The sequence below is a fragment of the Rhineura floridana genome, chromosome 17, assembly GCF_030035675.1.
Source record: "Rhineura floridana isolate rRhiFlo1 chromosome 17, rRhiFlo1.hap2, whole genome shotgun sequence".
Lineage (NCBI taxonomy): Eukaryota > Metazoa > Chordata > Lepidosauria > Squamata > Rhineuridae > Rhineura > Rhineura floridana.
The window spans coordinates 25213377-25238752 of record NC_084496.1 but is presented as its reverse complement, the minus strand read 5'-3'; the positions used below and the strand labels follow the sequence as shown (position 1 = coordinate 25238752).

The 25376-nt window shown below is 43.3% G+C and overlaps 1 protein-coding gene across 3 annotated transcripts in view; it reads right to left on the bottom strand.

Moving 5' to 3' along the window:
• The window catches only part of TOM1L2 (target of myb1 like 2 membrane trafficking protein), a 66571-nt gene extending 41275 nt beyond the window's left edge, over positions 1 to 25296 (bottom strand). For 2 of the 3 annotated variants that reach the window (XM_061600401.1, XM_061600402.1), the window contains exons 1-4: positions 25147 to 25295; positions 10958 to 11042; positions 8493 to 8571; positions 7610 to 7759 (exon numbers count right to left, since the gene is read on the bottom strand). In XM_061600401.1, the coding sequence (XP_061456385.1) occupies positions 7610 to 7759; positions 8493 to 8571; positions 10958 to 11042; positions 25147 to 25198 (366 nt within the window). In that variant the 5' untranslated portion in view covers positions 25199 to 25295. Of the gene's footprint in view, positions 1 to 7609; positions 7760 to 8492; positions 8572 to 10957; positions 11043 to 25146 lie in introns of all 3 variants that reach the window. The other variant, XM_061600399.1, reaches the window with a different exon arrangement.
• Positions 25297 to 25376: the final 80 nt, after the last annotated feature.

The following is a 25376-nucleotide window of genomic DNA, read 5'->3' as shown; positions in this document are numbered from 1 at the left end:
GAGGTCATTTTAGTTCTGTTTGGTCATTTTCACCCCCCAAGATACTGAACTGCTTTGTGATGATATGATGACTAGACAGAAATAAATGACTCTGAATATATCAACCCTAAAGGAAACGATGTTGTGAGCTAAGTAAAATATGTAAGATCCAACTTAACCGTTCCTCAAGAAGCACACAGAGGAAGCCTCACTATGTAAACACATCATTACTTGCGTGCTTACAGCACCACTTCCCAATCATGTTAATTAAATGCATCAATTACCTGTTACACCAGCCAATCCTGTCTGAGAAGAAGGAACTTGATCTTTGATGGGCAAGATCCACACAAGCTGGACAGGTCAGTTTCCAAAGAATCTTCCTTAATTACAACAGAGGCATCCTTTCTGACAGAAGTAATTCTCACTCCCTTATAGCACCTTGGCATTTTTAATTTACAAGACAAAGGCCAGCAAAACACACAGCAGTATTTTAGGCTGCTTCCAGACCTGAACAATTTAGCAGCAGCCAGTAATTGCTGTTCTTTAAGCTGTAAGCAAAAATAGCAACTCTGCTGCCAGACTTCTGGAATCCAAATTACATTCTGTAGCCAACTGGCAGTCCCCCTTTCCCTAGCCCCAAATGTTGAAGGGTGATTTTAAGAATGTAAGAAGAGCCTGTTGGTTCAGGCCAGCAGCCAATTTAGTCAAGCATCCTGTTCTCATAGTGGCCAACCAGAAGCCCCAGGGAAGCCTGCAAGCAGGACTTGAGTGCAAGGGCACACTCCTCTCCTGCAGCTTCCAGAAACTGGTTTTCAGAAGCAAACTGGCAGAGCACAGCCATCATGGCTAGTAGCCACTGACAGCCTTATCCTCCAAGAATTTGTCTAATCTTCTTTTAAAGCCATCCAAGCTGGTGGCCATATCACTGCCTCTTGTGGGAGCAAAGACCATAGTTTTACTGTGCGTTGCGTGAAGAAGCCCTTTCTTTTGTCTGTCCTGAATCTTCCAGCATTCAGCTTCATAGAATGTCCATGAGTTCTAGTGTTATGAGGGGGGGGGGAAGCTTGTCTCTATCCACTTTTGCCATTCAATGCATAATTAGATACACTTCTGTCATGTCACCCCTGACTCGCCTTTTCTCTAAACTAAAAAGCCACAAATATTGAAACCTGTCTTCACAGGGGAGTCGCTCCATCCCCTTGATCGTTCTGGTTCCCCTTTTTCTGAATCTTTTCCAACTCTACAATATCCTCTTTTGAGGTGAGGCGACCAGAACTGTACACAGTATCCCAAATGCAGCCACACCAAAGATTTGTATAATGACATGATGATATCGGCAGTTTTACTTTCAATACCTTTCTTAAGGATCTCTAGTAAGGAATTTGCCTTTTTCACAGCTGCTGCACGCTGGGTCATCATCTTCATTGGGATCATGGTATGAGAGGGAAAAGGTTAAAATACTCCCTCCTACCCCACTCCTGAACTCCCAATAACAATTCCATACACACATACTGATATATTTTTTGGGAGGGGGGAGAAAAAATGGATATAACGAAAATGCTATAAAGAAAGGGAAAGGTTAAAGTGGTAGAGCTGATTCCTAGCTAAGAGAACTGGCCCATAGAAAAGGAAATGGCTACAGTAATCTCTACAGGCCAAAACTGACCACAAACACACAAAGCAACTGTTGTGATGGTCATCTACACCTTGGGAGACTGTGCAGATGTTCTGTTGTGTTGGGGTGGGGGGGAATCAGATTTGCTGAGCTTTGAAAAAATGAAACGGAAGCCAAATAGGGAATATATGGGAGCAGGAAGTCTTGTGGACATCAGGCTGATACCCCAAAGAAGTGAGTGAACAAAGTGCGGCTATTCCATAGTAAATGCCACGTGAAAGCAGCCTTAGACTTATTTTAGAAGTTCAACTGAGCAGAACAGAAATGGCTTACAGGGCAGAGCTTGGAAAAGTTACTTTTTTGAACTACAACTCCCATCAGCCCCAGCCAGCATGGCCACTGGATTGGGCTGATGGGAGCTGTAGTTCAAAAAAGTAACTTTTCCAAGCTCTGTTACAGGGGATGATTTAGCCATTACACAAGAGCTTGTTTTGAAAGTATTTGGACTGGTGTTATTTGCCTCAAACTGACTGAGGGGGGAAACCTGACAGGAGCTGAGAAAGGTCCGGTTCGGAATAAACCTCCCCCCTGGGATAAAAACCAAAGAAATGATGAAATTTTAAAAGGGGTAGGAATAGAAGTAGGCATTGTGAGAGCAGGGGCACAGGATATAAATTCAGAAGAGCAAAATTAAAACAGGCCTAACCACAAGTGCTAAAGACACTTGAAGAGAGACACTGCTTACAAGTGCCTGTACGCTAATGCTAGGAGCCTCCGAACCAAGATGGGAGAACTGGAGTGCTTGGTCTTAGAGAAGAGCATTGATATAGTGAGCATAACCGAGACCTGGTGGAATGGAGAAAACCAGTGGGATACGGTTATCCCTGGATATAAACTATATCGGAAGGACAGGGAAGGACGTATTGGTGGCGGAGTCGCTCTATACGTGAAAGAAGGCATTGAATCCAGCAAGCTCGAAACCCCAAAAGAGGCAGACTCCTCCACAGAATCGTTGTGAGTGGTGATACCGTGCCCCAGGAGGGACTTAATACTGGGAACGATCTATCGTCCCCCTGATCAAAATGCTCAGGGAGACCTTGAGATGAGATATGAAATTGAGGAAGCATCCAAACTAGGAAATGTGGTAGTAATGGGTGACTTCAACTACCCGGACATAGACTGGCTGCATATGTGTTCCACTCATGACAAAGAAGCAAAGTTTCTAGATATTCTAAATGACTATTCCCTAGATCAGTTGGTCATGGAACCGACCAGAGGGACGGCAACCCTGGACTTAATCCTCAGTGGGGACCGGGACCTGGTGCGAGATGTAAGTGTTGTTGAACCGATTGGGAGCAGTGACCACAGTGCTATTAAATTAAACATACATGTAACTGGCCAATTGCCAAGAAAATCCAACACGATCACATTTGACTTCAAAAGAGGAAACTTCACAAAAATGAGGGGATTGGTAAAAAGAAAGCTGAAAAACAAAGTCCAGAGGGTCACATCACTCGAAAATGCTTGGAAGTTGTTTAAAAACACTATATTAGAAGCTCAACTGGAGTGCATACCGCAGATCAGAAAAGGTACCGCCAGGGCCAAGAAGATGCCAGCATGGTTAACGAGCAAAGTCAAGGAAGCTCTTAGAGGCAAAAAGTCTTCCTTCAGAAAATGGAAGTCTTGTCCGAATGAAGAAAATAAAAAAGAACATAAACTCTGGCAAAAGAAATACAAGAAGACAATAAGGGATGCTAAAAAAGATTTTGAGGAGCACATTGCTAAGAACATAAAAACCAACAACAAAAAATTCTATAAATACATTCAAAGCAGGAGACCATCTAGGGAGACAATTGGACCCTTGGATGATAAGGGAGTCAAAGGTGTACTAAAGAACGATAAGGAGATTGCAGAGAAGCTAAATGAATTCTTTGCATCTGTCTTCACAGTGGAAGATATAGGGCAGATCCCTGAACCTGAACTAACATTTGCAGGAAGGGATTCTGAGGAACTGAGACAAATAGTGGTAACAAGAGAGGAAGTTCTAAGCTTAATGGACAATATAAAAACTGACAAATCACCAGGCCCGGATGGCATCCACCCAAGAGTTCTCAAAGAACTCAAAGGTGAAATTGCTGATCTGCTAACTAAAATATGTAACTTGTCCCTTGGGTCCTCCTCCGTGCCTGAGGACTGGAAAGTGGCAAATGTAACGCCAATATTCAAAAAGGGATCCAGAGGGGATCCCGGAACTTACAGGCCAGTTAGCTTAACTTCTGTCCCTGGAAAACTGGTAGAAAGTATAATTAAAGCTAGATTAACTAAGCACATAGAAGAACAAGCCTTGCTGAAGCAGAGCCAGCATGGCTTCTGCGAGGGAAAGTCCTGTCTCAGTAATCGATTAGAATTCTTTGAGAGTGTCAACAAGCATATAGATAGAGGTGATCCAGTGGACATAGTGTACTTAGACTTTCAAAAAGCGTTTGACAAGGTACCTCACCAAAGGCTTCTGAGGAAGCTTAGCAGTCATGGAATAAGAGGAGAGGTTCTCTTGTGGATAAGGAATTGGTTAAGAAGCAGAAAGCAGAGAGTAGGAATAAACGGACAGTTCTCCCAATGGAGGGCTGTAGAAAGTGGAGTCCCTCAAGGATCGGTATTGGGACCTGTACTTTTCAACTTGTTCATTAATGACCTAGAATTAGGAGTGAGCAGTGAAGGGGCCAAGTTTGCTGACGACACTAAATTGTTCAGGGTTGTTAAAACAAAAAGGGATTGCGAAGAGCTCCAAAAAGACCTCTCCAAACTGAGTGAATGGGCGGAAAAATGGCAAATGCAATTCAATATAAACAAGTGTAAAATTATGCATATTGGAGCAAAAAATCTGAATTTCACATATACGCTCATGGGGTCTGAACAGGCAGTGACTGACCAGGAGAGAGACCTCGGGGTTGTAGTGGACAGCACAATGAAAATGTCGACCCAGTGTGCGGCAGCTGTGAAAAAGGCAAATTCCATGCTAGCGATAATTAGGAAAGGTATTGAAAATAAAACAGCCGATATCATCATGCCGTTGTATAAATCTATGGTGCGGCCGCATTTGGAATACTGTGTACAGTTCTGGTCGCCTCATCTCAAAAAGGATATTATAGAGTTGGAAAAGGTGCAGAAGAGGGCAACCAGAATGATCAAGGGGATGGAGTGACTCCCTTACGAGGAAAGGTTGCAGCATTTGGGGCTTTTTAGTTTAGAGAAAAGGCGGGTCAGAGGAGACATGATAGAAGTGTATAAAATTATGCATGGCATTGAGAAAGTGGATAGAGAAAAGTTCTTCTCCCTCTCTCATAATACTAGAACTCGTGGACATTCAAAGAAGCTGAATGTTGGAAGATTCAGGACAGACAAAAGGAAGTACTTCTTTACTCAGCGCATAGTTAAACTATGGAATTTGCTCCCACAAGATGCAGTAATGGCCACCAGCTTGGATGGCTTTAAAAGAAGATTAGACAAATTCATGGAGGACAGGGCTATCAATGGCTACTAGCCGTGATGGCTGTGCTCTGCCACCCTAGTCAGAGGCAGCATGCTTCTGAAAACCAGTTGCCGGAAGCCTCAGGAGGGGAGAGTGTTCTTGCACTCGGGTCCTGCTTGCAGGCTTCCCCCAGGCACCTGGTTGGCCACTGTGAGAACAGGATGCTGGACTAGATGGGCCACTGGCCTGATCCAGCAGGCTCTTCTTATGTTCTTATGTTCTTATGTTGTCTACCTAGGAGCATTAGCTATAGGATCCCAGCATAGAAGCAGTTTTAACTATTACAGTAAAGATGCTGTAGTGTAGCATCCCAGCTACAATAAGCATCTTACATCAACTGCCTATTAATTTTATTTATTAAGACATTTCTCACCGGGTCCAAGGACCATAGTGGCCAACAGTATCAAAAATGAAAAGAATCAGGAAAAAAATAGAAATGCAGCCAACACCAAAATATAATCGCAGCACAAAAATGCAGAACAGAGCAGTCACCTCCGGCCCAAATGCCGGTAGGAAAAGTGACAACTTTTGCTGTTTGCCAAGCAGAGGATAACTTTTCCCTGGGGGAAAGTGATTCGACAAGTAATCCATTTAAGTGACTTGCATCTCTCTAACCAATCTGGTACCCTCCAGATTTTTGGACAACTCCCATCAGCCCCCAGCCAGCACGAGCACCAGGTTGGCAACGGCTGCAATAACACAATGTAGGAGCCAGATCCTTAAAGAGCTACTTTCCATGCATATATTTGCATTGAGAGAGGGGGGAAGGGAGGGAGAAATGATGCTCATTGACAAAAACATCATTGCATTAGCCTGTCGGTCTATCTAGCCTGGGTCCTCCAGCACCAGTTCTCCAAAGTCTCAAGACCAAATGACATAGGAGATCCACAAGTGGATCTCCCATCATTTTTTTCTTTTCCTAATAACATCCCCAGGGAAGATAAGAGATTTGGACTGGGGAAGCAGGGTGAGGGAGAGGAATTTCCAAGTCAATTTCCCAAAACAAATCCTCACACAAAGTGGGGGGGGGGGAGGAACAAAGAATAACGAAGAAGTACAAACATTAGCCTAATGTTATAGCCATGAGGTCAGCTCATAGGTTCAATTTTTATTTTTAATACTACTAATTTGCCCGCCCTTCACCAATAGGTCCCAGGGCAGGTTACAAAATCTAAAATACAATATTAAAATATTTCAACGGATTCGAGATGTAGATCTACAAGGCCACTTATTATTAATCACAAATTGTAGGTATAATCCAAGACCGTTTGTATCGGCCACATATTTAAATACGCTGACGGTATTTAAATACCGAAGAGCTTTTAAATGGGCTAGATTTAATGTCCTGCCCTCGGCACTTTTAGAGGGCAGATACAAAAAAATACTCTATAAGGAGAGACTTTGCCCATGTGGTGGAGGAACAGTAGAATCGGTAGAACATGTGTTGCTACTACACTGCCCTTTCTATCGAGACCTCAGACTTCGTTTAATTACTCCAATTAAAGAATTAAAACACATTTCAAGCATAAGAATAGGGCGAGTTCTCAGGAGCCGAAGGCCAGGGAAAAGAGGTGTTCCCCTCACCTTCTGCTTGGGTGACACCTTGCCTGATGAAACATTTTGGATAATTCAAAAGCTTGCCGCAGTTTTGTAACATTCTGGTCAGTCTCAATAAAGGTATTACCCAACTGTGGGTTTTAGTGCTCCCTTTGCTTTCTATGCCACGCCAGATGATATTAGTCACATAAATGATCACCTTCACCACCTGTAACTCCTTGATCAGCAAGAACAGACAGTACTCTGATCTACTATAGTCACTTGATATGGTCAAGCTGAGGAGGAAAACAGAGAGCAAGGGTGGGGAGCCTCTGGCCCACAGGCCATATTAGGCCCAGTATAGGTCCTGATTTGGCCCACGAGGCTGTTTTTATCAACCCATGCCCATCTGATGTCATATATGACATCAAATGTAAGTCAGGTCAAGATGCAGCACTGCAAAGGAACAACTGGGAGCCTTAAAGCGCCCTCCCTGTTGTTCCTTTGCAAGCAAAGCCTCATTTGGAGATTTAAATTTGGCTTGAAATGCAAGCCCTGCTGGGACTGGTTCTACTTGGGAGCGCCAATCTGAAGCTCCCAAACGGAGTTCGCAGTTGGCACTGACTGCAAGCCCCTTCCAGCAGGGATCTTCCTTTATAGCCCAAAGCAAAAGGAAGGAAGAAAAGAACTGGGAACACACTTAGACTGCGCTCCCCATTCTTTCCTTTGGAGTTGGGCCACCAGGAGACATCAGGTGACTGGCAGGTGGGCAGCCCCATCTACCTTTCAAAGTGGCCAATGAAGGGAGGGTGCTCCTGCCCCCACTTCTGAAATAGAAAAAGATAGGGCACTATCCAGCGCAGTCATATTCCAAGGAGACCTGCTGCACATCTCCTCTGGTTAATGCTTACTATCTCCCAAGAGCTAGAATTAAAAGACCCTCTACAGACCTGAATCAGTGCAAGTACTTTATCCTGGACAATGGTGGGAGGGTTGCTCTTGGGAGAGATGATTTTCACTAGGACACCATCTATGAAGTCACGGTTTGCTACCAGGACATGGAAGCGGTGGCCGCAGTTCTTCACACAAGTTTCTAGTACCTATATGTGAAAAAAACATCATTACTGGAGGAGCAAAGAACGCTAGTGAACCCCATGCAAGGAAGAAGCACACTGCCCTGGACAGTAGCTGCTTTTCTGTGGAGAGAGGGCACTTCAAGAAAGGAAAGCGGCTTCACCAGAGGAGCCACCATTGCACTCACTACGGCCAATGTTCTGCCTCCCCTTTAGCTTGGGCCTGGAGAGGGGAGGTGGGGAACTGTCCCACAATTATAACTGGGCTTCTGAAGACTACCAAGCACCTCCAAAGCTTAGTGCAACTGCGGCGAGTCCTCACCCTCACACCAGCACCAAGTATTGCATTTCTGAAGTGCATAGAGCACTTTGGAAGCACAGCATGACTGCAGGAATGAGCTCCCGGCTCCCTCTCCAGCTCTACGCATGTGGATTGTCCCCAGTGTGGATTGGGAATTGTCCCCGACATCAGTCTGCAGTTTGGAGGCATGAGATCCTGGTGCCCTGGTTCCTTTGGGTGGAAGGGCTGGATATAAATTGAATGATAATAATTTTATTTATTATTATTGTTTTGGCTGTCCAATAAGGCCAATCAAAATACGTGGACCACTGGCCTTAATCTTCATCCCCTAACATGGTCAGCCAGGAAATTCTGTTGCTATGGATGCCACTTCCTGCTCTCCTTTTTTGGCCCCCAGTTGGCAACTAGAGGGCCAGATCTGGCCCAGGAATCTGACACACACTTGTACACTGCTCTCACCGTTAGAGCTAGCATCACTTCTCTGTAGTTTTTGTTTCCATTCAACCTCTTCTTGAGCGCTCGGATGGCATCCTTTGGGCTGAAAGGAAAAAGACAGGGCCACAGTTAAGAGACAGCTACACGTAATTGCACTTCTCACAGTAGAGGCAATACTACAATTTTAATTTAGCTCAAGCGTGCATGATTTGAGCCTCAGGATTTGGAGATGGAAATTGCATTTGCACACTAAACAATGGTTTAGCACAACATGCACAAGCAGGAATTAACTACAGAAAGCTTCCAACCTCCCTCTTCTGTTTCCTCAGCTGCACAGGCGGAGTTTGGAAACTTTTGCTTACACTTTTAACTAACTACAACTTCACATGTTATCCAAATGGAGAACTTTGGTTAGCATTAACTATGATTAATTTCAAAAAACCAGCTTCATAAACCATGGTTTGAAGTTTGCTTGTCTGAAACTACCAAAGTTGGTGTTTCATAGTTTCCTGCTCTTGACAGCAAAACAAACTGTGGTTGAGCGACCACAAAAGCAAATACTTGGAATTCTCTTCCCAGCCATTTGGGAGGAGGGGAGAGGCGGGGGGGCTGGCTGGAGGGTCACTGTGGCTTAATTCTGCTCATCCACATCTTGCTAAAACCTGGTTTAGCATGGCATGCAAACACTGTCAGAAAGTTTTCTAGGCTATAGGAAGGTACTTAAAAAACTTGGACAACACCTTTCCCCAAGGTTTTGAGCCTCTCCAAACTGAACAAAAAACAAGTCAGTTTGTTCTGAGCTAGGCAGATGAAGCCATACTAGGACTGTGAAGTAACTGAGAAGCAAACAGTGCTGTAAGAAGAAAGGAATTGTTCTGCCGGCCTCGGCACCATCCAACATGCCCAAGAAGGGGAGCTCAGAACCATCTCTGACAAGTGACAGAAGCTGAGCCATGCCTGGAGTTTCCTTTATGTGCAGTCTTTATCATTTTCCTGGAGGATGTGGGTAGATGTATGGTTCCATCACGTGGGGAAGACAGGAAAAGACAGAAACATAATCTAACTCCTGCAAATCTTTTTAAACCAACTGTTTTAAACAACAACGTTAGGAGGGGATGTTGGTGCTAGGCAGTCTGCCAGAGAAGCAACCACCTTAAATCCGAACACAACACATTCTCAAAGACATTTTGCCGTTTCAGCCCATGATCTCTCAGTGCCAGACTTTTGTTTTAGAGTCTACAAGTTTCCTCCTTGGCATGGAGTTTATTTATTATTTATTTATTGTTTGATTTATATCCCGCCCTTCCTGCCAGCAGGAGCCTAGGGCGGCAAACAAAAGCACTAAAAACACTTTAAAGCATCATAAAAACAGACTTTAAAATACATTCAAACAAAACAACTTTAAAAACATTTTTTGAAAAGCTATGAAGACATCTTAAAAAAAGGTTAAAAAACATTTTGTTTGAAAAAAGGTTTAAAAACATATTAAAAAGCAATTCCAACACAGTTCTGTTTATCAACTCTGGACAAGCTGAACGACCCAACAAATTATTAGATGTGGCGCATCAGAGCTTGAGCAGCTTTACATGGAGAGAGATGGGAGGTCCATCGTTCAGTACTGTCTACCTCAGGAATCACCAGCTGGGACCCTTGTGCTCTTCCCTGGTGCCCACAAAACCTCTGAGATCCCTGTGGTTGCGAGATGGTAAGGGCAGCTTACCATTTTTGCCCTTGAAAACTACACAGAGCTGAAGAAGGAAGTTGGAAGAGTGGAGCTGATCTGAGGGAAAGGGATGAGAAGTGACCATGCTCAAAAATCCAAATGTCTCCTGTCCTACTCTGTCTCCCTCACTGTTTTGACTTTCAAAAGAAATTTTAAAATGTTCCTATTCAACCAGGCATTTGATGGGTGAAAGACAGCAACCCTGAGATCACTGGTTGTGTTGGACTGAGACCTGGGAGACTAGGGTTCAAATCCCGACCCAGACATGAAGGCTGTTGGGTGTCCTTGAGTCTGTCACTGTCTCTCAGCCTAACCTACCTCACAGGGTTGTTGCGAGGATAAAATTGGGAGGGGGGAACCATGTTTGTATGTCACCTTGAGTTCCTTGGAGGAAAGGTGGGATATAAATGTAATAATAAATAAATAATGCGTTCTAACTCTTTCTTTTATGTTTTATCATTGCTGTGTCTGCTGCCCAAGGCTCCTTTCTGGAGGGACATAATAACAACAGCAGCAGGAGCAGCTCTCCTCCAGGATTTCAAACAGGCCTACTTGGAAATGACAGGAATCAAACCTGCAAAGAATGTGTTCTCCCACTGAGCTATAACCCTTCCTATAACCATCGCTTGAAGAACAGGAATGCCCATCGAAAGCAAGCTCAGGAACACCCAGCTAACAAAGAAAAAAAACAGCATCAACAGTGCATGTTCAAGGAATTCTGCTTTTCGCCAGCTGCATGCACGCACATGCACAGACACATACATACCCTTCTTCTGTCTCGTTGATGATGTCACATATTTCCATGTTCAGTGTCCAGTCTTCACTCTGTAGGGAGCCATCCGTAGCCTTTTCTAAAAAAGGAAGAAGAAGAAAGGACATTTGTTCATTCTTTCCTAGATTAAAAACCAATCTGGAGCAAAGGATTTACACCAGACTGGTCAATGGCCACTCACCCATAAGCCAAGTAAGAATTGCCTCCAGGCAACCAGGAAAGGGAAGCTCTACAAACTGGAAATCATTTGATTCTCCACCCACCTGCTTTCAGGCCAAAGATGGGTCACAATCATTTTTATATAGCACTACCCATGTACAGCTTTTCAAAGAATGAGCGGACAGGTGCCTTCTCCGAGCACCCTACAATCTAGAAATTGACAACAGTTAGAGGCAACAGAAGAAGGATCCTGGGGGAGGAGGAACAGGAAGGAAAATGCATGATTACAGCTATGTACACTTCGGCGGAGGGTCTTTCCAGACTTTCACTGTCTTCAAGTAGGATTCGATCACATTCCAGAAAATTCAGGTTGCATAATTCAGGTTGATTTGGTATCCTTGCACAACTCACTCACTGCCCCCACCCCACCCCCAAAAAGGAACATTTTGCAATACGTGAAGCCACAGGAAAATGCACTGGAAAGTGCAGGAAAATATTTGATTGACACAACACCGTATAAGCTCTCCACAAACAAATCAGAATGAATACTCAGTAAACAGGTCATCTGAAAGCAACCATAGAAACAGTAAAATGCAAGTGGTACCTGCAATAAAATGTTGCTGGGTACAGTGCTCCTGTTCAGGGTTCTAGCCAGTCAACCAAGCCTTCTTCAAGGATACTCAATTCCACCACCGCCACCCCACACCCAGTTTTCACTCCCCCCTCTTCCAACAGAGACTCAGCATTCTGTGACTGTTAAGTATGTTTGGTCCTCATGGGTCTCTGTGGGTTTTTTTAAAATGCCTTTAACCCCCCCCCCAATAAAACAGTACAATTGAATTACTCGGAGGGAAAGTATTGGAGAACAGGGAGTCAGACCACTGGGTCAGCTGGCCCATTACTGTCTATTTTGACTGGCAGCAGCTTTTCAGAGTCTCAGGCAGAGAAAGGTTTTTCCCATCACTTGCTACCTCATGGAGGATAAGGCTAGCAATGGCTACTAGCCATGGTGGCAGTGTGCTTTGGAATACCAGTTGCTGGGAATCATAAGTGGGGACAGTGCTATTGCAGACTTCCCATAAGCATCTGGTTGGCCGCTGTGAGAACAGGATGCTGGACTAGATGAGACTGTGGCCTGATGCAGCAGGACTCTTCTTACAACCCTTTTAGCTGAAGATACCAAGGATCTGACTTGGAACATCTGCACACAAGACAGGTGCTGTTCCATTGAGCTATGGACCTTCCACACGAAGGAGCATGCTTTGGGTTACTTTGAAAGAAACAGTTTCAAAGTCTTGAGAGAACTACCCAGTGGGATGCTGTTGACTATCTTCAAACTGTAAGTGCATAGATATATGCATTTTATGTATACTGAAGCAGACAATACCACAGCTTATAAAGCCATCAACTATACGGCCTGAAAAAGCCAGACACCACAATCAGCTTTTTTACAAAACAATCCCAGCCTCACATATATCTTAACAAGTGATACAATATACACAATACTGAGTAGTCAGCTTCATTTCAAATATATGCACCACAAAGTCATCCAACCCATTACTTGCCATTTGTTCCTTTAAAGATTTAATTTGAAATTCATAAGGATTTCCCTTTTAGCATAATCCATTATCAAGAACTGAAAGCTGATCTGAAATAAGCTTTAAACAACTTAAAGCACTTTATGATCAGGGCATGCTTTTGGCACACTTAAAATATTCGTCTACAGAAATATTAGGAAGCCAGGTTTTGAGCACAAATCATGCCCCAGATGTGATGTCGCTTAAGTGATTACACAAGAAAGCATTGCCTTAGTTATTGCAGAAAAGAGCTAATCTCTTGTGTGGTGAAACACCAAACCCTGTTTCTGTAATTCACACAGCAGCAGCAATGAAAATTCCAGCTTTGTGACGAGAATACAAAACGCTCTACAAAGCTAATTTCATTCTGGTAGCTCTACCGTAGCTAGTGACAGGCTAAGTCGTGTCACAGAAGAAGAGAGGAGCAGAAAAAGTTTGTTGCAAGTCCTTCTTTTGTACCTTGCCTAGTAAGATGCTTAGAGGAAAAGCCTGTATCAAATGGTAACACAGAGCACAAAATCTTAGAAAAGAGTCCTTAGCACCGGTCTCTTGCTCAATAGGACTGTGTGACATTGCTATGAACTTTGCTAAGCATTTAGGATCTAGGCGAGTCTGTAGTGTTTTATAAATGTTGTTAGCTGCCTTGGAGGACTCTAGCTAAAAAGCAGGATATAAATCTAATGTGTCATGTCCACATATATTTTATAAAGAGTAGACCCAATGAAAAGAATGGACCTAAGTTAGTCATGCCCATTAATTTCAATAGGTCTACTCTGAGTAGAACTAGTGCGGGACAAAACACTGCTGGGAGAAAGGACAGGATACAAATTAAATAAATAAACCCTAAAATAAATAAATAAATAAATAACAACTGCCTTGGTGGATCTGAAGAGTTCATCCAACCCAGCGTTAATATTTCAGCTACTGGCCGTAACAAAACATCTAGAGTATTATTACAGCCAGTCAATGAAATCATGCAACTTTTATAATACAATTAAATTACATGCTGCTTAATTTTTTTAAAAAAAAACAGTTTAAGGCTTTGCAAATGCCATTACGGAAGTAACAAAATGCATAGGTAGCCATGTTGGTCTTGTGTCCGTTAGTGAGGGGGAAGGGAAGAAGATCCATAAGTAGACTACAGTAGGGTATTGCCTTTATTAGAACTGACACAAAAGAGTTAGCAAGCTTCCAGGTTATCCAGAACTCTTCTTCAGGCTGGATGTTAAGCAAAATGGGGAGGGGGGAGGAAGAAAGAGAAGCTGGGTGCAGAGCTTGGAAAAGTTACTTTTTTGAACTACAACTCCCATCAGCCCAATCCAGTGGCCATGCTGGCAGGGGCTGATGGGAGTTGTAGTTCAAAAAAAGTAACTTTTCCAAGCTCTGGGTGGGTGTGATGTTGAAGCCCAGAAGTCTACAATTTAGATGATGCAACTCTGCACAAAGGATGATGATGTTTTAAAGTGTTTTTGTTTGCCGCCCTGGGCTCCTGCTGGGAGGAAGGGCGGGATATAAATCAAATAATAAAATAAAAATGGGAAGCCTGATATTGTTGGACTACAACACCCATCATCCCTAACCATTGGCCATGCTGACTGAGCCTGATGGGCACTGAAGTCCAGCAACATCTGGAGGGCCACAGGTTCCCCATCATGTTAACCTGAACACATAAAGGAGTCCACTTATTGGAAAACAGACCAGCCACTACGTTTTCTTAGAAGAGCCACAAGATATTTTTCCTTCACACCCCACATCAGTGAGGAGGCAAATAGGTAATGAGGAAGGTTCTCAATTAGATTCCTTCCTTGACAGCAATAATGCATACTATGTGGAATCTTGCAGGACCAGTACAGCAGATGGCCCTGGGATCCTACTGGGAGGAAGGGTGGGATACAAATTTAATAAACAACAATAACAACAACTATTTGGAGTATCACAAAAGTGGGTCCTCTTTCCAGCGGGAACCTGTCAAACTTAGATAAGAATTCCTCTAAACGTGGTTTATATAAAGTACTTGGGGGGTAGTCAAGGTAGCGTCCTTCAAATGTTGATGAACTACAACTCCCGTCATTCCTTACCATTACTGGCCGGGGATGCTGGGCATTGAAAGTCCACCAACATCGGGAGGGCGCTATACTGGCATCAGGTTGTGTTTTGTTTAAAAGCGCTAAGACAGGAACAAGCAACACTTTGCCAAACTGCACTGGATCTGCCGTGCAACATCAAATGGTTGTTGCTGACAACTGGCCCCTGGCAAAACATAAACCACTCTCACAGTTACTACTATTAATTCAAAAACGTCCATGACCCTGTGAATGATTCGAGATAGTAGTGAAGAGGGTAGAAGCGGAAATACCACAGGAGTTCCTTCTTTGGGCAAAAGGTAGCTGTGAATAACTTCTGAATCCTGCTTGGGTGAACAAGCCTCAGATCATTCCAGATGCAAATGCTTTCAACATTATCAAATGTCAACAGGTGATTTGCAAATTCAGTCTAAAGCCATAACTCGGGGATGGGGAAAGTGTGGCCCGCCAGATGTTGTTGGACTACAACTCCAACCATCCCTGACCACTGGCTGTGCTGGGTGGAGTTGATGGGAGGTGGAGTCCAGTTGCTCACCCTCCTCTAAATGGTCTAGGTCCAGAACAGTTGAAGAACCTTCTGCTGTATGTTGCCCTGCATGTCTTAAGAGCTGTCAAGGAAGACTTCATTCGGGTACCCTCACTAGCTGAACCTCAGCAAGTGGCTGCCAAGGTTAGGGGTGTCTCAGTGGTGACACCCTCACTGTGGGGGGCTCCTTCCTACAGGAGGCCACCTGGCCTCTTTTTCAAGAATTTTATCAAACCTTTTCTGTTCAAAATCCTGCTAGGGCTGAATTTTGTCATTATTAATGTGAAAAAGATATTCAGAGCTGCTTGCGTTGGTGATATTAGGTACTTTAATTGTTGACCGATCTTCATAAAATTCCACCTTTCTTTTAGATGCTGCAAGAACCCGTGCGTTATCGGGGGGAGTGTTAAATTTCAGAAATAAAAATAAACAAGTGCCATATGCCTCAGCTCTTCCCAACCGTTTCTCTAAAAGGATTTTGCAGGCCTTACATTTACCTAAAGTCATTGTGTGCTCCCAATTAAATTTTCATGTGAACCAGTACCATTTCCTGGCAAAGGATGTACAGTGCTGATGCATTTGCAGCCCTGAATATATATATTTCAAACTATGGGACGCCACCAGGCCTTAACTGCAAAGACCAAAGCTGCAATCAATGCAATATGCTTAAATGGAACCATTCTCTGTATTCTGCAGCATCAAAAGAGCCACCAAATGAATGCAACAGCCAAATAATTGTGCCTCACACGCTCAGCCAGGCAGAACCATGGAAACGCCAGACAAGCACAGCACTGTGAAGCCAGACAGACTTCTGTTGAGGTTGTGCTCCAGAAAAAACACCATTGGTATCTATAAAGCGAGCAGCAACTTTTCTTCTTTCAAGGAGTAGCCTGTTTAACCACCTTCATCCTCCTCTAGAATTAGGATGAAATTCTTAACATACAATCTTGTCCCTTTAAGGCAGTGATTCTCAAACGGTGCGCCCAAGCACACTGGTGCGCCCGAAGAGGTGGCTAGGTGTGCCTCAAATATTATGAAAGTATATTTTAAAAATGAGAAGAAACCCATTTGTATAGGGTAAGTAATAGTTTTCTATAGTTTATTTTTATTCATAGTTTAAAATATATTATTTTTAATTTTGTACACTAAGTGTGCCAGAAAGTTTTTATATGTTTTCCAGTGCGCCGCGAACCAAAAATGTTTGAGAACCACTGCTTTAAGGCTATTCACATCTTTGCCAAGAGAGAGAAACATCCAATATATTATGTACCACTCACTCAAAATCCCATTATCAAAATGGCTCATAATACAGATAACAGCCATCCACTGGCTGTTTGCAGCAAATAGGCAACCCAAATGTGTTTGTGTGTAGAGAGAATAGCTCAGTTAATATGGACAACTTTTAAAGTATTAGGGACAGTAGAATCAAACATCTTCTCCAACCCTAGCTGCCAGTGAGACGCACTAACTAGAAGGTTGAATTTGAACAGGTTGAATCCCTATTTGTTGGGTGCACTTGGCAAGACTCAGCCAAGGCTACCTCTCCAAAAAAGAAATACCTCTTAGTTTTGAGGAAGAAAAGTATCAGTGAGCATACAAAAAACAACTGAAGCAACATAACCTTTCACTTCCCCCCAGTGGTTGGTGCAACTCAAAGCTAAGATGACTTTAATCAATCAAACATTTATCACGGTCAACCAACCATTACAAAAAGTACAAAATATATTTTTAAAAATACGTAATCGCAGCCTCAGAAGAACAAAGGTGACAAGTTGAGAGCTAGCAATTATAGCAGGTCTAAGCGATATCACATTCAGATATATTGCCACCTGTTTGGTAATGGATTTATTAGAATCTTCAAGGAAGACACTCAAAAGGGTCTCTGAGGATAAGGAGGTAAATTATGTGTTCTCTAGCCTCTTTGATAGAATCTACAGTAGAAAAAACACACGAGATCCCATTTCAAACACTAAATGATTGCAAGGACAGCACCTTGTCCTTGGGGAAGGGACATAGCTCGGTGGTGGAGCATCTACTGTGTATGCAGAAGGTCCCAAGTTCAATCCCCAGCATCTCCAAGTAGGGCTAGAAGAGACTCCAGTCTGAAACCCTGGAGAGCTGCTGCCGGTCAGTATAAACATTACTCAACTAGATGGAGCAAAAGTTTGACACAGGATATGGCAGGGTAAGCAGGAGGCACAGACTGTAGCAATGGAAGAGCAGGAGATGGTGTTCTCACTGTGAGAATGAAGCCTCTTTGTCTTTGGGACTCCAAGTTCCTACAGCCATTGAAGCAGAGATGGGGAACCTGTAGCCTTCAGATGTTGCTGGTCTCCAACTCCTATCAGCCAACACTGATAATGGTCAGGAACACCAACAGTTGAGGTCCAACAACTGAAGAGCCACACAGGTTCCCCATTCCTGCAGTAAACGGAAAGAACCTCCAGACCCAAAATTTCCAACCTTCACAAGCTCCTTGCAACTAATGAGCCTCAATGTGTCCTTTCTGACTTGGATTCAGAGCTCTTTCACATTTTTGCAAAATATGGCTAGCCTTCACATTAAAGAAAGGAAAGCACACAACATTTGCATCTAGCCACAATAAAGAGGAGGGAAGGCAATGAAATGCAAAACCAAAGGTTTAGAGTTCAAGGGAAGTCTCCAACAGCAAAGCAAGAAGTTAATGACAGGTGACATTATTGCTGAGGATACTTCGCTGGAAGAAACCCTGTGTGCGGAGAGATCCTGGTTGTGGGTGATTTGATCATTAGGAATATAGGTAGTGGTTAGGCAATATAGCTGCTATAAAAATGGTTGTGCTACCTAAACATTTTTTTTCATTTCAAATAATTCCACTGGCTATTAATCATCTAAAATAAAAAATGGCAAACATTGATAAACTCATTTATACACTCATAAAAATGATATATACAAAATAAACTATTGCACACAAAAAATGGCACATGGTGGCTTGGGTATCCCTAACTTAAAACTCTATAATAATGCCTTACATTTACAAAAAAAAAATAGCCTAGTCCCTATTACCAAAGGTGATAAAAACAGACTAAGACTAATAATAGAATATCCTACAAAATAAAATTAGAGTTCTACCTTTCCTGATTGGCACTAAATATAAAATGGATGGACCTGATAACCCCTTTTTACAGGTAGACCTTTCAAGTTGGAAAGAATGGACTAAATGTTTAATACTACCAATATCCCCATTGATCTTTCTTCTGAACCACCTGTACTTCTACAGCCTGGACATATTTCAACAATTTGATAAATGGGAAGGACAAGAACTTCATGTAAGCCTCAATTTGTTTTTTGTGTTTTAAAATTTGTATATTTGTTTTTAATGTTTTTAATTGTTGTAAACTGCCCAGAGAGCTTCGGCTATGGGGCGGTATATAAATGAAATAAATAAATAATGCAATGACCGATACAAAAATAAAGTATAAACTTGGAAATATTAGACATACATGGTTACAACTTTGCCAAATACAAAACTTCCTATCTATGCCTATAGTAAACCTGCAAGTAACCAAACCATTAACAAGATTTGAACATTTTATTCAACAAATATCATTTACAGACAAAGGTTTATTATCTGAAGTTTACTAAATACTATTAGATACAACACTCTCTCCTGACAGCCTCAGCCAATACTGGGAGCAAGAATGAAATATTCTATTAGATCCAGCCAAATGGAGCAGAGTGTGTGACAAAGTTTTCATTCCATTTCAAATAGACTATGAGAAAACAACTGCAAATTAATACATAGGTAGCACCTGATTCCCAACACCCTAAGTAGAGCAACAACAAAAAATACCAGCCCATTGTGCTGGACAAGGTGTGGCGAGCTAGGTACTTTCTACCATATGTTCTGGACTTGTCCTACAATACAAGATTTTTCGACATGACTATTCTATGAAACTGGACTGATTGGTGGTCAAACACTCCAAGCCAACCCATTAATGGCCTTGTCGACAATTTTTGATGGGGAAGGAAGTGATGTTGTAATCTAAAGATTTATTAACCTTCTGGAAACTTATAAATCAAAAGTTAATGGAGGACTGATATAAACAATTGAGGTTCATGCACAAATTAACCTGACAGAGCAGAGAAAATCCTGAATATTAAAGATAAATTCCATGAGCAGTGATTTTCCTTCACCTCCTATGCAGGTTTTACTCAGAGTAGACCAAGTGAAATTAACTTAGGTTCATTACTATCAATGGGTCTACTCTGAGTAAAACTTAGTTGGATACAACCCTGTGTTTCTAGGACCTCCGGGGCTCCTTGAAATCTCAAGGGCTTCAAAATGAGAAAGCCATGAAGCTTCCCTGGAAGATGACTGGCAGAACCGCAATTGCAAAATTGTACCCATTTGCACTATTTGCAACATGCAGCTGCAATACTGGGTGTGCTCCCATGGGCTGACAGAGGCCCGTCAAGTCCGGCCAGTGAACTGAAAGTGCAGGGGTCCCTCAGAAGACAATCAATTTTTTTAAGTGCTTCCTGAAAATAGAAAGTTAGGGGAGGGAGACTCACTTAAGCTAGGCTTAGCACTTTGCAGATATCTTTGAGCTTTCTGTTAGAAAAGCAGATTGTCCTTGAAACTTTCAGCTGAGCACAGAACACCATTCAACTTTTAACAGTACTTGTACTGTAACAAAAAACCCTCAAAACCATGGAACGTCTCAGTTTAATTAGATGCTCAGAATCCCTTCTTCAAGGTCACAGCAAAAGTCAGCACTAGAACCAGGATAGAAAGCAAATTTCCTGACTTCAAACAAGACAGTGAGCAGCCCTTGCCCTCGCTAGACATCAATTTTCCAAATAAACTGTAAAAATTCATTAGACGTGAGTCAAAGGCTATTTTGACACTGAAGGCAAAATAACTGTCCCTTTATTAGGCTGTCGCCTATAGAGCTGTATCTCCTACTTGTTTCCCAAGCAGCTGAGGGGCTACATGGCCCTTAGGAAAATCACCGCTGCCACCTCGCAAACTAACCCTGGCAACAGGAAGTGAAGAAATCACTCAAGAAGAGGGGCTCCAATAATCACATTCTGGCCACTTTGGGCCAAGTATTGCCTTCACATTCAGAACACAAGAGTGGCCAATATCCTTTATCCTCACGGTGCAGAGGGAAGTGGCTCTAACAAGATGCAAATGAAGACAGCAGGTTTCATCTCTGGGCCCTTCTGGGTGCTGATCGGAGAAGCCCTGCAAAGGAGGGCCTGAGGCCTCATCATACTCTTTCCTATCTAAACCAAACGCCTTCCAACAAGGCCAGAGACAACACAGGCTTGGTATCTCTGTACTCTTGCTTCCCAATCCTTTCTGCATCCCAGAACACACACAAGCACAAAGGCACACACACACACACACACAACCCTCTTTGCCTGGGCTGCTTTGTGACAGAGCATCTGCTTTGAATGCAGAGATTCAGGCTCCAGAATCTCTGGACAGGCGAGGAACGGCCCCTCTGAAAGCCTGAAGAGTCACTGCCAGTCAGTGTAGTCCAGAGATAGCCAACATGCCTCCAGATGACATTGGATTCCAACTCCCATAAGCCCCATCCAGAATGGCCAATGTTTAGGGACGGGAGTTGTGGTCCAACAATATTTGGAGGGCACCACATTGGCTAGCCCAGTTTAGACAATACTGAGCTGGATGGACTAATGGTCTGACTTGCTATAAGGCAGCTTCCTATGTTTGGATACTCTTCGGTCCTGCTCTCACCTGCCAACTTAGTCTGCCTCATTTCTTCCCCTTGTTTATGCTAGCCAAGTGTGCCACCCCCTACCCACACTCTGAGTCCAATAGGATGGTTCAAGGATGCTGAGGGCTACAGTCTGTATATTTTCATCCACCTCTCTCCCCAAATCACCATCTTTCACTCATCCACCCAACCTCATCTTAACAACTGCCTTGCATAGCACACTCTGTCCAACAGCAACCAGCCAGATACTCCCAGGATGTCCACAAGCAGGATGTAATATTATAGCCTCCCCTTGTTTCTTGACCCATGAATCACAAGTACACATTGATTACTATTATTTATTTATTTATTTATTAGTTAATCACCTTGTACACAAGTGTCTCAAAGCAACGTACAATAAAAACAGCAACAAACTGTTAAAACACACAAAAGAAAGCAGATATATTGAAAAAACAGAACGGGACAAAAACAATAAATACAAAATAGAAACCAATGGCAGAGACCCATTCATCCAAGTTGGGAAAGTGCACAGGAACAAAAATGTCTTCAATAATTTCTGGAAAGTTCAGATAGCAGCCACCTGCCACATATCAACAGGAATGGTATTGTGCATGCTATTCAGGAGCAGCCGCTGAATATGGAAGTTCTAACAGCCACTCACAGGCAATACTACCCACCATGCATTTTTTGGTCCTTTAAAGGCATCTTTAAATTCAGGACCTCACTCCCATCCCCTGGTAATGAATGTCATAAATTAAAGCATGCATTATGAGAACAATACTTCCCCTCTTAAAAAGATATATCCAGTACATATTGCAAATCAATGTCACCAGTCAGGTTTTGACACAAAGCTTCTGTACAGCAATCGCAGTTCAATATTCCCTGTTAGTCATTGTTTTTCAAAGCCAAGAAAACCACAGCCTCTTAAGCCTGTGCCACTCCAGAAGTCACTCATAACCTCCGTGATCATTTTAGACACCCTTTCCGGTGTCTCTTTGAGACGATGAGGCAACATAAATTACACAGAGAACACACTTGACATACCTCCATGTTAAGTTTATCTCAAAGACTCCAGCCTGCCTTCCTTCCCAGTTTTAGTCCATGACAGCATTCCAGCCGCTACACTCACCCCTCACCTCACAGCACCATAAGCTTCCCCAGTTCATCTCTCACTCCACTCCCACACTGGCTCTCTCCTCTTGCCCCCGCTGCTCTCCTATACCACCAATATTCTGCAGCTAACAGGGCCACAGTTGCAAGATCCTAAAGCACAGCAAGACATTGCACTGCCTAAGGCAAAGGTTGAGATGTTTCCCCCCACCGCCAGCGCTGCAATTCAGCATAGAGAAGCTCACTGGACTAGCAATGGACTCTTGCTTCAATACTAGTGACAGGCCAGCATCCTCCAGCAAAACAGAGAGCAGCAGGCTAAGTTAGCAAGAGGAGTCCAAAAATCCAGAACCCCCTTCCTCTCAACTTGTGCCTTGCCCAATGCATACAGGCACTAGGCAAGCATTAAAGACCAACTTTCATGCTATGTTTAATCGAGATGTAATTAGCTTGGGTTCCACAAAACAACTTCTTCTGAATGTGTTCTGTATGTTTGGTAATGTGGTTATTATAGCTTTATATCCCGCCTTGCTCTCGTTGATATGTCGATAGCACAGCCCGAAAAAGCAATTAAGAATACAAGAAATTAATACATAAATTAATACAGGGCAGGCAGTCTTGTACGCACAGCTCTATCCTCCCAACATCTCACTGCTGCTCCCCAACCCCCAGCACCTGCTGCCTGAGTGGTCACGCGACTCTACCTAATCATGGCATTACCAGCCCCACAGGAGACCAAGGATCACATCTCAAGGCTCCCCTGTCACCTCACACCATGACACGTTCCTGAAGGCTCTACTCCATCATCTACTGAATGCCATATACATTTACTCTGCAATAATCTGTCCCCTTTTACCAACTTAAACGAAAAGCAAGAGAGTGTTCGTTCTTTACGTTACAGATATGCTAGGAAAAAACACATCCTTCTGTAACCTGTTATCAACAGTTCAAACAAATGACAGCAGTTTCTGGGTGTGGAATGACAGGCTGTGCACAGTATGGTACGCTTTACTGTTCATGCACATTAATTTATGGGGATGAGGACAAGGTGCATCTTCTTATCAATTTTTATAGAACAGGGAAGGGGGCTGGATCCTGAATAAAAGAGAACTAGTTTGATGCGATGGTTAGAGTGTTGGACTAGGACCTGGGAAACCAGGGTTCAAATCCCCACTCAGCCATGAACCTCACTGAATGACCTTGAGCCAGTCATTCTCAGCCTAACCTACCTCACAGGGTTGTTGTGAGGATACGATGTTGGAGGGGGAGACCCATATACACCACCTCAATCACCTTGGAGGAAAAGTGTGGTATAAATGTAATAAATAAATAAATGACAACTCCAGCAAAATAGGGATTGATTGGCTACAAGGTTTTAAGGCTTAGCTTAGTTTTCAATGCTGTTGCGCTGGTTTTATTAGGTATGTTATGGCAGGGAGCTTTATGATTTCATTTTGTAAGACTGTACAATGATTTTGTAAGAGATTATTTAATGTTTATTTTAAAACTGTATGCAAGCTGCCTTGAGAAGCTTATAAATATTTTAAATAAAACAAACTAACTCATACCAACAACTTTTAGGCAAGGCATCCTCAAAAGGCAGAAACAGAAAGAAAACAGCAATGCGGCATGAACCGGAGAATAGGGCTAGCTACAGTACACAGCGAGCCAGTGTGGTGTAGTGGTTAAGGCGTTGGACTACGATCTGGGAGACCAGGATTCGAATCCCCGCACAGCCATGAAGCTCACTGGGTGACCTTGGGTCAGTCACTGCCTCTCAGCCTCATGAAAACCCTATTCATAGGGTCGCCATAAGTCGGAATCAACTTGAAGGCAGTACATTTACATTTATAGCACACAGCAAAGCAGCCCCCAGAGGCCAGTGATGGAAACGTTATAGTTAGAACAATATGGGCTAAAATTATCAATCTCGTCCTCTCAATTTCATTCCCCAAAGGCAAAACAGGGCCAATGCTTGACCAGAGAAGACAGAATTGCATCCAATGTTCCTCATCCTCAGAGTACATCCACTGAAATTAATAGACACAACTGACTTAGGTTCATTAATCTCAGTGGGTCTACTCTGAGCAGAACTGAGCTGGGTACAGCCCATGGTTTTATTCCTTTATTTAAAAGGTTTTAAATGCACCTTTCAGAGCACACAGCCCGCACAAGGCAGCTTACATGACTCTTAATGCACACGAATATGCAGTTACCCTCCCTCACACACAAACAGGAGTCAGAGCATATGGTATGGCTGCATAAACCGTAATCTATGAAATAACCCCCAGTCCAGTGACAAATGAGTGCTGAATTGAGCAGATAGTTACAGATAAGAGAGGAAAATAGGGACAGCGGTAAAAAAAATTAGGGACACAGCAGGAGCAGATAAGACTTTACCATGCTCTATCCATCCCTATCATACTTCCCCTTCTGGCATGACTTTTTAAAAATTATTTTTATTAATTTCAAAATTATACAGGACATACATACGACATCAACATTTTCAGTTACTCAATACACCCATTCCCCTCCCCCTTTATGGGATTGACTTTCTTTTGTGAAATGGATGAGTTTTATGTCGACAGCAAGGGCTGGGATAAATCCGCATTACAGCCCAAGTTAGCTACCTATAAATTTAAGATCACCATCTACCATTGTAGATCTCCCAGCCCTGAGACTGCTGGGTATCAGGAGACCAACAAATTAATAATAACAACAACAACTTGACCACACCAAAAGGGCCCGGGCTCTCCAACTGGGGCAAAGAAGGGAAATCAGGTCAGGTGCAACGCAGCCCATCCAAGGCAGTGGGGTGATGGAGATAAGCTATATCTACCAAAATTCCCTCTTGCTGTCAGGAAGGAAGGAAGGAGAAGAGAAGGGCCTGGGGGCTATCCCCTCCCCCTCCAACCTGCGCCCACCCCCGTTGCCTCGGGCCTGCTAAGCCCCGTGCTGGCTCCTCCCTCACCCGCATCTCCCCTCAGCGGTCGCTTACCGAGGCTCTGTCCCACCGGGGTGCTGAAAGGGTTGCCCAGCAGAAACTCCATCTTAGAATGACAACAAACCCGACCGGCCTCCCAAGCCCGCTCCACCTCTCCCCTCTTCTCCTCATTCCCCCATCAGCCCCGCCTCCAGATCCTAACTGACACCCGCTCTAGCCAACCCCAAAGCCACTGGCTTTTCAAGAGGCCCGCCCCCCTGGTGTTTTCGACCGGTTAGCCCTCC